General features: G+C 42.4%; 3 protein-coding genes across 4 annotated transcripts in view; 2 read left to right on the forward strand and 1 right to left on the reverse strand.

Annotated features, from left to right (window-relative positions):
- Positions 1–4,304, reverse strand: LOC115738694 (sugar transporter ERD6-like 6). The gene is made up of 18 exons (XM_030671403.2): positions 3,993–4,304; positions 3,534–3,596; positions 3,350–3,439; positions 3,166–3,225; positions 3,005–3,070; positions 2,856–2,921; positions 2,670–2,745; positions 2,032–2,096; positions 1,846–1,938; positions 1,676–1,756; positions 1,481–1,565; positions 1,342–1,388; positions 1,171–1,233; positions 1,030–1,089; positions 842–907; positions 699–758; positions 437–551; positions 1–328 (listed from the first exon to the last, which is right to left on the reverse strand). Exons 1-18 carry the CDS (start codon positions 4,182–4,184, stop codon positions 216–218), a joined length of 1,461 nt encoding a protein of 486 aa, XP_030527263.2. The 5' UTR covers positions 4,185–4,304; the 3' UTR covers positions 1–215.
- Positions 4,289–13,462, forward strand: part of LOC115738758 (zinc-finger homeodomain protein 5) — a 25,381-nt gene continuing 16,207 nt past the window's right edge. The window contains exon 1 of the mRNA XM_048273796.1: positions 4,289–4,306. The gene's annotated coding sequence lies outside the window, so the exon portion shown is untranslated. The remainder of the gene's footprint in view (positions 4,307–13,462) is intronic.
- Positions 7,458–11,956, forward strand: LOC115738669 (alkylbase DNA glycosidase-like protein mag2). Of its 2 annotated transcripts, none has more exons than XM_030671365.2 (2): positions 7,458–8,843; positions 11,634–11,956. In XM_030671365.2, the coding sequence occupies exons 1-2, from the start codon at positions 7,474–7,476 to the stop codon at positions 11,653–11,655; spliced, it is 1,392 nt and encodes a 463-aa protein (XP_030527225.2). In that variant the 5' UTR covers positions 7,458–7,473; the 3' UTR covers positions 11,656–11,956. The 2 variants fall into 2 exon arrangements, with proteins under 2 accessions (XP_030527225.2, XP_048129750.1); XM_048273793.1 differs by lacking the exon at positions 11,634–11,956 and having other exon boundaries at positions 7,517–7,629; positions 7,670–10,339.

Here is a 13,462-nt window from a genome sequence, read left to right on the forward strand (position 1 = left end):
GAGAAAGTAGTCACGAGGCCATATTTATGGACACAACTTGTAGAGGCCAAGTGAGGAATGGAGGCAAAAAATGAACATAAAAGGAGGGTCTATTAGGACATGATCAGGAATCCAGAAAATGCATTTCCCCTTTGGCAAGAACCATAATGGCCTCTCATGACTAGGCAAATACATGGCTAACAGTTGCTGAACAGAGTGGGAAATGAAGCAGAACATCATCTGAAGGACCATTGGATTTCTTCCAGGGTTCTTCCTTTTGTCTCAGGGACCCAGAGGCACACAAATGCCAGAGTGAAGGCGCTCACAAGGGTGTACATGGTGAAGGTACCTAAATACAAAGTGAGATTTGCCATGAGAGATGAGTTGAAAATTTCACCTAATTTCAGGGGAGGAAAACTTTTCAGTAGTTTTTGCTCTGAGAGAGAGAGAGAGAGACCTGCAGCGCTCCAATGTAGGAGCAAGTTCGCCGTCATGGTGACGAGCCAGGCGACAAACCAGTTGGCAAGTGTGGCTGTGCTTCCAGCAAGTCCCTTGATGTTCATTGGAAGGATCTACAAAACAATCAATAATAAAGAGTAATCGGAGACGGACCCAATTCATGATGTTGGAACATGAATTGTCAAACAAATTTCTGCAGGTTTGGTTATAGCAGGTGAGTTGCTGGTATTTGATGCTTTTGCAACATGGGCGAGCCTCACCTCGGACATTATAACCCATGGGATGGATCCAATGCCAAGCGAGAACGAAGCTCCGAAGCCCTGAAAAAGGTAGGGCAAGTATGATTATGGAATGGACATGTAACTGAGTGTCACCTGCCTAATTTTCGAGATTTTGAGCATACCACGACTCCGATGACCGATACAATCCCAAGAAAAGCATGCATATCAGAGCCCTCCGTTACAAAACCCTGAAACCGTTTAACAAGGCACCAAAAGTTGATTGAGAATACTCAACCGTTACCAAATGTGTTCATAGGTTTTGGAGCGCGTAATCTGAATTGAAGCTGGTCGAGAAAGTCCACTTCAATACCTTTACATAGAATGCTACAGCGACTGTGAGGAGGCTAGCGGTCATTCCGGAGCTAGAAACCTGCATGCTCAATTATCTGCTTAAATTTTTTTTCTTAAAAGCTATGCAATCACCAAGTCTAGAAATCATTCTCAAACTCACAATGAGGAGAACCCGGCGGCCTGCTCGATCCGCCAACCAAGTACTAATTCCAGTGGCTACAACCTAAACAGCACAGAGTCTTCGCTATCACCATGCCCTGGGCACATGATTCATTGACATCCATTTAAAACAGATACTATCCACTTCACAATGAGTACTTTTGAGCTTTACCTGAATAGCACCGAGTCCAAACGTTGCTATACTGGTCGATGAAACCCCTATCGATGATTACACCAAACCAAAAAGTTCATCATGTCAGCAATTCAAAAAATAGAACTGTTCAAGTGCAATTACTTGCTTTGAGGAGTACCTGCATCTTGGAAAATGATACTCGCATAGAAGAGAACGCCATTTATTCCACTAAGCTGTTGGAGACCTAGTAATCCTATTCCAATCTGCAGATTTTAATTTTGCAGATAATTAGGTCCGCTGTTAGCACTACCTGTCAAACATGCCAACTGAGATAGAGGGAAAAAAAATGAAGTATAAAGAAAAGGAATGGTACCGTCAGAGGAAACCAATATCGTTTCTGTTTAAGCTCTGCAAATCGAATTGCAGTTCTTTTGGTACTTGAGGCTACAGATCTCTGCAGAATGCACATTTCGAAGGAATTACCAAACCCTAGAAAAAATAAATTCGTAGCACGTCTACAGACCAACTGTTCGAAACTCTTACCTTGATCTCATTCACTTCGCTAGTTATATCAGTCTCAAAACCTCGGAGAACTTGCAAAGAAGCCTCAAAATCATCGGTCATGCCCATTTTTGCCTGAATAATTTAGGGGCATATAGCATGAGAATGAATACGGTATCAAAATGTTGGAATAAGAACATGAGGGGCCGTGCACTATAAGAAGTTTACCAGCCATCGCGGAGATTCCGGAATGAAAAACAGACCAGGTATCAGAAGCAGACAAGGTAAAGTTCCTGGAAAATTGAAGAAAATGAAGTTATTATCTCGTTGTGATGCTTGTTCTGACTTCTGAGATGTTTTAATAACCTCTCAACATCAATCTTAAGATACTATTGGCAATCACCATCCAAATCTGGCATCTGGACTGAAAAAAAAAGGAGAAAAAGAGACCTTGAAACACTAATCAACATCGACCAGTTTGGTGTCAGTGAAAAAATCAAGTTTAAAGTTAGGCTTAGTCAAGTTACAAAGAAGTTTCGACAACCCAAATGTTCGTAATACAAGTAGACAATCCAGAATAGATTTAAGAAGGCAAATATTACAAAAGTAGTAATGCAAGAAATCTACATGATTCCTCTATACATGTAATCCCCAGTTCTTTATTGTTGATCCTTTCGAAAGTCCAATCTCAGCAATCTTTACTAAAATGCAGTTTGTTATACCAGCAAAGAATCACATGCCAAGATTAAGCAAATGATCAACTTTGCAACTAGAATCACCTCTTTGGAGTGATCCCTGCAAGAAACAAGACCACTAAAAAGCAAGCAAACAACCTACGAACGCGAGTCGCATAAGATGTAGAGTACCTATAACTGCGAGTGGCCTCCACTCAACGAATAGCCCCAGCAGATAAGCAAGCATTATACCGATAGTCACAGAGAGCTGTACCGAATAACACATAAATTCAGAACCAATTCTCATAGTAGAAGAGTTTAAGGTTTCATTATATAACAACATAACTCGAAAGACGTTTGTTACCAAATAAAATTCACCTGATTCACTGATCCCAAGCTTCCCCTCATGTTCTGGGGTGCTATCTCCGATATGTACACAGGGACCTAAAAATCATTTAACAAGTTTTGCAGATGGCCCAGGAAAATGTAAGAGCAAAGAAGGGTTGGACAAGGTTCGGAAACCATACCGTGTATGATATAACCCCCACACCAAAACCTTCCAGCAGCCTTCCCAAATAGAGAAAAGAGTAATCCTAAACAGACAAAGACATAAGGTGTTTATCTTCCTATGTATTTGCCTTAGACATGAGCTGATTTTGGAGGCCTTAGGATGATAAGGAACACTCACTTTGGCGAATGATACGGCCAGCCATCCGAGGATGTTGGGAATGGCAGCAATCATCAAAGACTGTATAATTGAATCAAGAAATTACAGAAACACAGCCAGCTCAACTTGAACAGATAAACATGGAAATCAAAAGAGCAATCCTTGATTAGCATTTATAAGAGAAACAAACTGAATTCTTGCCTACCCCTTTTCTTCCAATGTATTCGGAAATCTGACCGCTTGCTATAGCCCCAACCATCGCGCCAACATTGGATAAAGAGCCGAACACAGAGAACTATGAAACACACAATTTACGAGCGAGGATGATGAAACTAAGGGCAGAAAGCAAAGAAGAGAATGGATCCTTAACAGAGATGTGAATGCAACACCTCGGAGACAGAGAGCCTGAGATCCCGTGTGATTGCAGCTTGGCAAGGTGAAGAATAGCCGGACTGTCAGCAAGACAAACGAATCAACAACAGATCATGTTCCCATGAACGAACCTATCTATTTTGCACAGCCCACCAGGTCACACAAGGGTAATTCAGCAGCTTTTTTTCATTTTTCTGATGAATTTCAAGCACCATTGCCCTGAGAAATCAAATAAACCACTAATGCACGCATCATTTCATGATTCCTCTGTTCCACTTTGTGATCCCTTGGCTTATTTCATCTGAGCGTGTCATTTAAACATGCACACAAGAAGAAAACGAGAAATACTTCTGGTGTGTTCACAGGATGAGACTCTTGCACGCAGTAGGAATTGCGTATTCGTGTATTTCCACATCGAGTGGATATAAATTAATGAAAAAAAAAAAGGACAGAAAGGGGAGGAGGGTGGTGGCTACGGTGAATCCGAATTGGATGGGGCCAAGGGCGACGATGAGGACGCAGGCAAGGACAGAGACGGAGGAGTCGCGGATGGACTGAGAAGACGCCGTGATGATCGACTGCCGCGAGCCGAGGCGGTACCAGCTGCCCGTGTGCAGGAAGGGCTTCTTGAGGTCCCTCCCTTCCTCATTGTCCTCCCTGAAACTCATCTCTCTGTCTCTCTCTGTCTCTCTCTCCCTCTAAGTTCTGTTCGGACAGAAGCCAAACCAAGATCGGAAAAATCACTACGTGAATTCTCCCCGCAAGAGAGAGAGAGAGAGAGAGAGAGAGACGGAATGAGGAGAGATCAACGACGCATGACGTGGAGAAACCAATAATAGCTATTTGCGAGATGGAATGGCGGTAGAGATACTGAATCCCCTGTTTTCGGGAGGATGTGGCTTTGAATGAACCTTTAAAGCTGGAAAAATTGGGGATGGTGCTGACGAAGACGACGCTGCATGGTTTGCTTTTGGCACTTACGTACGTGAGAAGCAGCGATGGACTAAGGTATTGCTGCATCCGATGCATAAAAATTGAGAAAAAAATTACAAAGAAGAGCATAAAAATAGAGAAAAAAATTACAAATAAGAGCATAAAGCGTGATTGTTTTCTCATACAAGATTGTTTCAAGAAAGAATTTCAAACAAGTGCATGAAAGACTCTCATTTTCTCGGATAAGTGTTTAAAGTGAACCTTATTTTAAATAAAGGCTCGATCAAAAGCATTTTCATCATTTTTTTTTCATTTGTTCCTTTTTTTCTTTTCTTTTTTCTCATTTCTTTTCTTTCGCTTTGCTTCGACCAATGAAGGTTGCCGCCCTCGCCGGCTGCGACGAAGTGACCCTCACCCAGCCATCGAGGCGCCCCTTCTATGGCTTCTTCACTGTCTCTGGGTTTGGGCTTGAGGATGATTTTCTTGAGCCTCTCGGACTGCTGCATTTGCCAGCAAAGAAGCAGCTTTCCCTTGAAGAAGAGCTCTTTGGCAGTCCTCATCTTGTGGAGGGAAAATTTCAAAAAAGAGCCCCAAGTACTCTTATTTTCTTAAATAAGGATATAGAGTTGACTTTATTTCAAATAAAAGCATGAAATGCCCTCATTATCTTAAATAAGGGCTTGAAGTAGCTATTATTTCAAATAAGGACCTGAAGTGGTCATACCAATCTTAAAAAATGGCTCGACTCACCATTGAGTAGGGGCATTTTCGTCATTTTTTCTGTATTTTTTTTTTTTTTTTTCTGTTTTTTCAAAAAGTAAAAAAAAAAATTGGGAGAAAGGAGATACATGCGGGAGGGGCCTCCCTTTTTTTTTTTTACTTTTACATTTACATTTTTTATTTTAATTTAGTTTAACTAAAAATTAGGTTAAAATTGCATTTTGACGAAAATGCCCTTAATCAACCAAAATTTTTAGCCGATCGATGAGGTTAGGTCCTTATTTGAGATAAAGAAGGCACTTCAGGTTATTATTTGAAACACTGACCACTTCATGCCCTTATTTGAGAAAATAATGGCATTTGAAATCCTTATTTGAGATTTTTCCTCTTGTGAGGGCTCATGTTGGTGGCCAAGAACTCAAACTCACCATTTCTCGACTTCTTCTCAAGGTCCATTGTTGGGGTTTCTTTGGCTTTGGTTTCTTGGTCATGGGAATGGAAATGGCCATCTAGGTTGATGGAGATCAAGTCGCTCTCATCAAGAAAATTTGTAGAGAGTGAGATCTTGGGGCCATCACTACCGCGAGGGCGGTGTTGCCCTACCCAAGTGAGGGTCGCCTTGCTTGTGGCCATCGAGGCGAGCTCTTGCTGACCAAAACATAGGAAAAAAAGAAAAGAAAAAACATAAAAATGAAATGACGAAAATGCCCTTGGTTAGGCCCTCTTTATAACAAAGAGGGTACTTCGAGCCCATATTTGTGAAAATTAAATAAGGGTCCGACCAAGAGCATTTTAGTCATTTATTATTTTAATTTTTTTCTTTTTCCCATTTCTTTTTTTTTTCCTCTGTTAGGCCGGTGAGTGCCCAACGACCCTCGCCTATTGCCAATGAGCGCATCCCTTATCAGATTGGGAGAGGCCAACCCCGACGACCACAAGTAAAAGTCTCCTCACTTGGGCGAGGCGACCATGGCCTTCAACGACCACAACCGAGAGTGGGGCCATCAAGGGCAACCTTGCTCAGCCCTTGTTGGTGGCTAGCCATCACTTGAGACCAACCACTGGCGAAAAGGAAGGGAAATAATGAAAAAAAGGCAAATGACAAAAATGCCATTAGATAAGCTCTTCTTTGAAATAATGAAGGCACTTTAGACCCTTATTTGAAATAATGACCCTTATTTGAAAAAAATGAGAGCACTTGAAAGCCTTATTTTGAACTTTTCCTAAAAAAATGGGTTAATATCACAAAAAACCTTAAATCGGTATATTTGTGACAAATTTATGGCAAACTAATTTTTTGACCACCAAAAACTTCGAACTAGTACATATGTTATAAATTAACCCTTTATTATATTTTACCGTCAAATTGATGAGTTAGATGACACGTAATAATTAAATGATGTATCGGTTTGAGATTTTTATTCTACGTTTGTCACAAGTGTACTAGTTTGAGGTTTTTCATGATAGTAACTTAATTTAATAGAAATTAACGAGTGGTTAATTTGTCATAAATGTACTAGTTTGGGATTTTTGGTGATCAAAAAATTAATTTGAGGTTAATTTATCACATATGTACGGATTTGGGATTTTTCATTGTATTAATCCTAAAACTATATATGTCAATCGTTCTAGATCGCCTAGGTTTCATGTGGGCCCACTCTATCGCGCAAGAGTTAATTGAGGCGGAGTGAGCTCGCATGCTTCAAAACCGGAAGCACACTGGAATTTTTTTTCAATGAGGATCTTGTGGTCGTTTCAAGCACATGTCCTTATTCATTCAAGATATTGAACGGAGCCCATGTCACCGGCATGCTAATAGCCCAAGCCTAGTGCTTCACAGGTTTGTCATGCCGCGGCCGCGAGGGCGAGGGCGGGTCGGGACGCCGAAATCGCTGTCTCTATCTCTAGCATTTCGTAGGGATGCTTAGTTCGTAATGTCTAAACTATTATTTAGTCAAGGAAATTCAAATCGCTTGGTCTAACTCCCCGTTTATTTTCGCATTTGTATTGAATTTCTTACTGCCACTGGTCAATAGAACTGTCGACGGGGAACAGAACCGTCGACGGGAATTTCTTCGTCGGCAATTGGATGAATTATGACCGTTGATTTTTTCGCCGGCGACGCGTAAAAGCTCTGCATATGTGGGTCCCGCCCGATGCTGTTGTGATTCGCTTGATCCACTGGGCCGAGCCCAAGAAAGTCTTTTTCCCACGGTCGACGCTCAAGGCCCCTCATAAAAGCCCAAGAAGGGAAAAAAAAGAGTGAATCCGCACGCGAGGCACGCGCCATCGAGGAGCGTGAGGATGGCTCCCCTCCCTGAAGCGCTTCATTTTCTCCTCGGCAGGAGAAGAAACGAACCAACTGATAGAAGGAAGAAAAGCCAGGCATGGCGGCTCGTGCAGTCTCTCACACGCACAGTCAGCTTCTTCTGTAGTCCACGCTTGCCCTCGATCCCTCGCTCCTCCAGACTCGGTACCACCTGGGAACCGCCCCCCTCTGCCTCTCACGCCACCGTCGCATCACTCGTCCGCTGTGTTACTAGTCTCACCTCGAGTCCCGAACTTATGAGCGACCAAACCCAGACCCAGACCCAGAACCACACCGAACCCCAGCCAAGCCATGACCCAGCCTCCTCCTCATCCGCCGCCGCAACCACCCCTGAGGTAATCAACGCCCCGCCGCTGCAATCCGCCTCTCCTCCGTCCAAAATCCCCCTCCGCCCGCAGAAGATCCGCAAGCTCTCGCCCGAATCGTCCACGCCCGACCCGAAGCCATCCGCCGCCAGTGCTAGCGCTAAATCGAAGACCGCCAATGCCTCCTCCTCCTCCTCCTCCTCTTCCGCGAAGCCCTCCAAAAACCGAATCGTCACTCCGCGAGCCCTCGCTCTCCCCCGGATAGTCGCTCGCTCCCTGTCCTGCGACGGTGAGGTCGAGGCCGCCATCCGCCACCTCCGCGACGTGGATCCCCTGCTCGCGACGCTCATCGACCACCATGCGTCGCCTACATTCGACTCCTTCCTCACTCCGTTCCGTGCCCTCACGAAGAGCATTCTCTACCAGCAATTAGCCTACAAAGCCGGCACCTCGATCTACACGCGCTTCATTGCTCTCTGTGGTGACGAGGCTGGGGTCCTTCCCGAGACTGTGCTCGCGCTAGACCCGCACCAGCTTCGGCAAATCGGGGTTTCGGCTCGCAAGGCAAGTTACCTTCATGATTTAGCTAGGAAGTACCAGAATGGGATATTATCTGACTCCGCAATTGTAAATATGGATGATAAGTCGCTGTTTACGATGCTCACCATGGTCAACGGAATTGGGTCTTGGTCGGTTCACATCTTCATGATTTTCTCGTTGCATAGACCAGATGTTCTGCCGATAAATGACCTCGGAGTGCGGAAAGGAGTACAGCTTCTTTATGGGCTCAAGGAATTGCCCAGGCCATCACAGATGGATCAAATGTGTGAGAAATGGAGGCCATATCGTTCAGTTGCGTCGTGGTACTTGTGGAGGTTTGTGGAGTCGAAGGGTGCACCTTCGAGTGCTGCAGCTGTTGCAGCCGGTGCTAGCCTGCAGCAGCAACAGCAGCAGCAACAGCAGCAGGTAGAAGAGCAGCAACAACACCACCCGCAGCAGCCACAGCTGCTGGATCCTATAAATAGCATTCTTAATCTTGGGTATAATGCGTTTCACTTCAGTTCCTAGTGTAGCAAATGCTGCAATGCAAATTATTAGAATTGTTTAATATGTGTGCTTTTATGAAATTATCTGGTTCTTGGTTAGAAACAGATCATTTCTTTGTTTATAAATGTCATTTGTCATGCTTTGTCATTATTGGTCCTGGTGGATCTCGAAAGCTGAAATACTGGGGGCAGTGTGCGCTAGTTTGTTTGTTGAGGTGGTTTTGTACAATGCAATTGTATTACACTCCAGTATTAGTCTGAAGGAGGACCTTTTATATTTTAAAAAGACAAGTGTGTTCTGTTGATCTGGATGACTGTCGGATTTTTTAAGTTTGTCGAGTACATGCTGTAGTGTTAGCTGTTATGTTAGTATCTCTCTCGATGGTGTTGGATTAGTAGCTAGATCTGTACAATCGTGCTCTTTGTACTGTTAAGCCAATGACTGCAGATTTGAAATAGGACCCAAGAATTGCTGGGTTGGTTCCTATCTTCCCCCTTCCCCTACTTGCCTATTGAAGGATGAAACTGGAAAGCTTGTTGTATGCACTCATTGTACATGATTTTTGACAATATATCTAGATCATCTGAGCATATAAATCATCTTAAATGTATTCTAAGTGCCTATGTCATCATCCTATAATTTTTTTGTGTTCTTTGTTTCGCTTTAAGGTAATTATGCTTCTGTGAGTTGGTTATCACATTGGGCAATAGATACGATTTTCATCAGATGCTGTTTTGCCAAAGCCTTAGATTGATGGTGGAGATTTTCTGGTAGTGAAATTTTGGCTAGTTAAGAATATGCAGGTTCATAACCTGCTATTTTTGCACAGGAAGGGGAAACAATAAGGATTTACACATTTAGTGTTGAATGTGTTAATTATCTTCCATGACTACTTATGTATGCCCATTGCCATATCAAGTAGGCGAGAAATCCTCCTCTGGAACTAACATATGATGTTTTGTCTTACGGTTTTAAGATGTGGAAACCGCAATGCGTGGCAGATGTTGAAAGGTTCAGTATATACAGTTTGGGCTTTGTCCTTTTTCAGTTGGTTATAACTTTCTTAAGTCTGTTGCCAACTGGTGATATAAAAATGTACTTCAATGTGTGGTGTTTGATAAGAACGGTCTATGTGTACCGAGTGTCAATAGAGTTCTATGGTGTTTCCTGAGATTTATGTTAGGAAATGATGTGTCCACAAATTGCTCTGTGGTCATCCTGCATGGGTTTTAGGTAGCATGCATAGGTGTACCTTTGTGCTGCCTTTTTTAATATGATGCTTCTTTTGTGCTCATAGCCATGCTTTTGGTCTTTTATGGTTGCACATGAGGTTTATTTGAGTTCTATATGCTTTTTGTTAGAAGTACGTGATTGTAATTGATTTTTGTCAACCATGCTTTCCAGCAAGCAATCCTGCTATAAAAGATACAGGTGCTTAATTCTCGGGATGCGTGCAAGTCTGTGGGACAGAGCTTGCGTATAGAAAGTTTCAACTGTTTTGGAGTTTTTGAAGTTGGATGTATACTATAGTTTTTATGGAGGAGGATAAGACTTGATTGAGTTTTTGAAGTTGGATGTATACTATAGTTTTCCTTTTGATCAATGGAAAATTGAATTCTAAATCACTATAAGATGATGTGCTTGTGTTATTTCTTAGAATGGAGAATGACCGTGTTCTAGTATTGTTGTAGCATAGGTTACCACTGAGTCGAGCTAAATTTGACGCAATACATATAAGTCAAAAATTTGAGTCAGACCAATGGTTGCTGTCAGAGTATCAACTGAGAACTAATCATTTGGGGTAGCATGTACGTGGTTCGCCTGTATGAAGTGGTCTCCTGATTATAAGATGCTTAGTGCAAGTGCAACCTTGTGGATGAGATGGACAAAGTGCAATGCAAAGTGGTTGAAGTGTCTCATTTTTTTACTCATTAAACGAACCCGTGAATGATAAAAATTGTAGAAGATGATGCTCTTTGAGTTGAAAATGGAATTCCATGTGGTATACCTATTCCCCCCAGTTGAAGGAACTAGGATACCTTCCACCCCTAGAAGTAATTGTGACTCCTTGGCCATTTTTTTTTATACATATTCAAGCATGCTTTTGGTTTTCCCTTGCTCATTTATCTCCATTATAGCATAACAATTACGATTTGTGTCCTGTTGTCTCATCCATTGAACTTAAAGAAGCTTGTCGAGTTCAACTTTTTCGTATGCCCAATGCCTTAGCAATCACCATTATGATATTCATAGAACCAATTGATCTGCCAATCTACTAGAGCTTGAGTTGCTTGCATAGAGATTATTTGATTTTTAACCATTGTAGCGAATCTCATCTTCCATTGTAAAAGGAAGTGGCAAAGCCAAATGTGGATATTTTCCCTTGCCCAACATGGGACAGTCTTTAATTGATGCTACTGCTTGGTTAACAGTCTTTAAATGATGCTATGCATTTCCAAATATGTTCTCTTTCCTTTGTAATGAGTTTTGGGTATATACTACATCTTTTTTGGGGTTTGTTAGCTTTTTTGAGTGTTGGTGTTTGTTCCAGTTGGTTGGCGAGACTCTACATCTTAATTTTTCCTTGTTCAGTTTGCACATGCATATATCCAATAATTTTCTAGCTTTGTGCTTTCTTCATCTATGAATTTTATATTTGTGCGGCCTCATGCTGCTAAAGTTCAGTGCTTTTGCATTATTCATAAATCTGTTGCTACATGAATTGAATTAATGCGCTATGATTGTCATGATCTCTTAGTTATAACACAGCTTCTTGGATTTAGGGCTTATACTTGGGGACAATGACTGGGGAGGTTTCTTTGTGGTCTCTTGTCCATCAATTGATAAGAGTTGAGATCCTGGAAAGCAACTTGAAGGTACTCAACTCGGGTGCCAGAAGCTTGAATTTTTCTGAGTCTCGAAAGATGAGCTTTCTGTACCTTGTAAATTGTCAGTGCAGTTCCATGAGATCCCCGCTCAAATTCTGTTAAATATTGCATGATAGTGGTTCCTAGGTGTTATATCCCATCAGTCATAACTGGTGGAAAGAAGAAAGAATTGAATGTTATTGTTCAACAATTTATCGTCTGACAATTTCTTTGCTGCATCTTTTTTCTGCATTCTCCCCATCCCCCTGGGGCGAACATTGAAAAACATGACAAGGAATTGTCCTTTCTGTGTGCATTTTTGTACTTCTGCTGCATTCTGGCCCTGGGTGATCATCCGCATGAATCATGGTCTCCACATCTGCGGTAGTGCAGTGGCGTGGTGGTGAAGCGTATACATTACTCTTCTTTCTCTTGGACACGTTGCAGTTAAGTTGAATCCAGAGTGAACTGTGCAAAATGTTCCAATCGAGCTTTGCTTTTAGGGGTTCATGCCGGGTCTCAGCATGCTGTTAATCTCCATACTGATACTGATGGATGAACCTTTACCCTTCTTGAAACTGTGATTTGTTATGCCTTTATTTTGGGAAACTAGCTTCAACCTGCCTAGTCCGTCGTCATTTGGCGAGATCACTGCAAAGAACGGGTTTCTTTGATGTCACCCTTTGCGCTAATCCTGTGTCATTATGACGAGATGGATACTGGGAAGGTGGGTTGGGTTTCCCCTGGTTGTCCTCGCCATTTCCAAAGCTGAAAGCTGTGCATCTCAACTCTATTAGATTTCTCGTGACATCTAGAGTTGTCCATAGTTTTGCGAGTAAAGAAAGTAGAGCTGCTTTGTTGTTCGATGCTTTCGCTGGTCAGTCTAGAGTTGGAATGTTATGGCACTGGGAAGTAATCTTGCTCATAATTGAAAACATTCCATAAGTGGGAAAGAGGAGACGACCCTACAGCCGTTCGGCAATGAAGTGGTAGTGCCATGTGACTGTGAAGTGCCGATATAGAGAAAGAAAACTAGGCAATGACATCCGCTGTGTCCACAAAGAAACGGCTTTGCGGAATGCAGACGGCCCCGGATACGGAGTCCATTCCTTTGTTCTCTCGGCCAACCTCATCCGTGCGCAGCTCTATACCTTAGTGATAATCTGACTTCCAGTTTTGTATTCTAGCACTAGATTATCTGATTGATGAATATGCGAATCTTTATTATCAAGCATCGTTTTTTCGTCGAAACACGAAGCAAACGACCCAAAATGATTGAAAATGGTATTAGTCCAATCGACACTATTTCTGAGGTAATACATAACTGTTTGCGAGGACGGGATGGCCGGTGGAGTCTCCTCTACGAGACTTTCAGTCGAATATTTTTGTTTGCTCGAATCGAGTCATCGCGAACATGTGATTTCTGTATAAATGGGTATAATCGTTGAGAGAGGTGATTTGACAAGTTCGTATCTTTTTGCGATCGCGCTAGCATCAGCACTTTCATTATTTAATACCACGGCAAAGACCGAACAATCTAGTTAGTCTCATGCGAGGTTTCCGAATTTAATATTGTCTTTGCGATAGATCATTAACGACCTATAAAGTTAAGCACTCTGTTATTGTGTAGCGATGCAAACCAAATGCACGAGTACTTGGTGAAAACTTTCTTTCCCCGTTTACTCCGGATTAGCGATGCAATTGCTCCGTTTATGAGAGAGATGCCTTATAAATTCGCAGCGGAT

Source organism: Rhodamnia argentea, chromosome 2, assembly GCF_020921035.1.
Source record: "Rhodamnia argentea isolate NSW1041297 chromosome 2, ASM2092103v1, whole genome shotgun sequence".
Classification (NCBI taxonomy): Eukaryota; Viridiplantae; Streptophyta; class Magnoliopsida; order Myrtales; family Myrtaceae; genus Rhodamnia; species Rhodamnia argentea.

Excerpts from the sequence above, each read along its gene's own strand:
- LOC115738694 (XM_030671403.2), bottom strand. The coding sequence starts at position 4,184 with ATGAGTTTCAGGGAGGACAATGAGGAAGGGAGGGACCTCAAGAAGCCC. Across the intron at positions 1,757-1,845 it reads GCGAAGTGAATGAGATCAAG|AGATCTGTAGCCTCAAGTAC; the intron begins GTAAGAGTTTCG and ends TGCATTCTGCAG. Across the intron at positions 759-841 it reads TATCGGTCATCGGAGTCGTG|GGCTTCGGAGCTTCGTTCTC; the intron begins GTATGCTCAAAA and ends TACCTTTTTCAG.
- LOC115738669 (XM_030671365.2), top strand. The coding sequence starts at position 7,474 with ATGGCTCCCCTCCCTGAAGCGCTTCATTTTCTCCTCGGCAGGAGAAGA. Across the intron at positions 8,844-11,633 it reads AATAGCATTCTTAATCTTGG|GGCTTATACTTGGGGACAAT; the intron begins GTATAATGCGTT and ends TCTTGGATTTAG.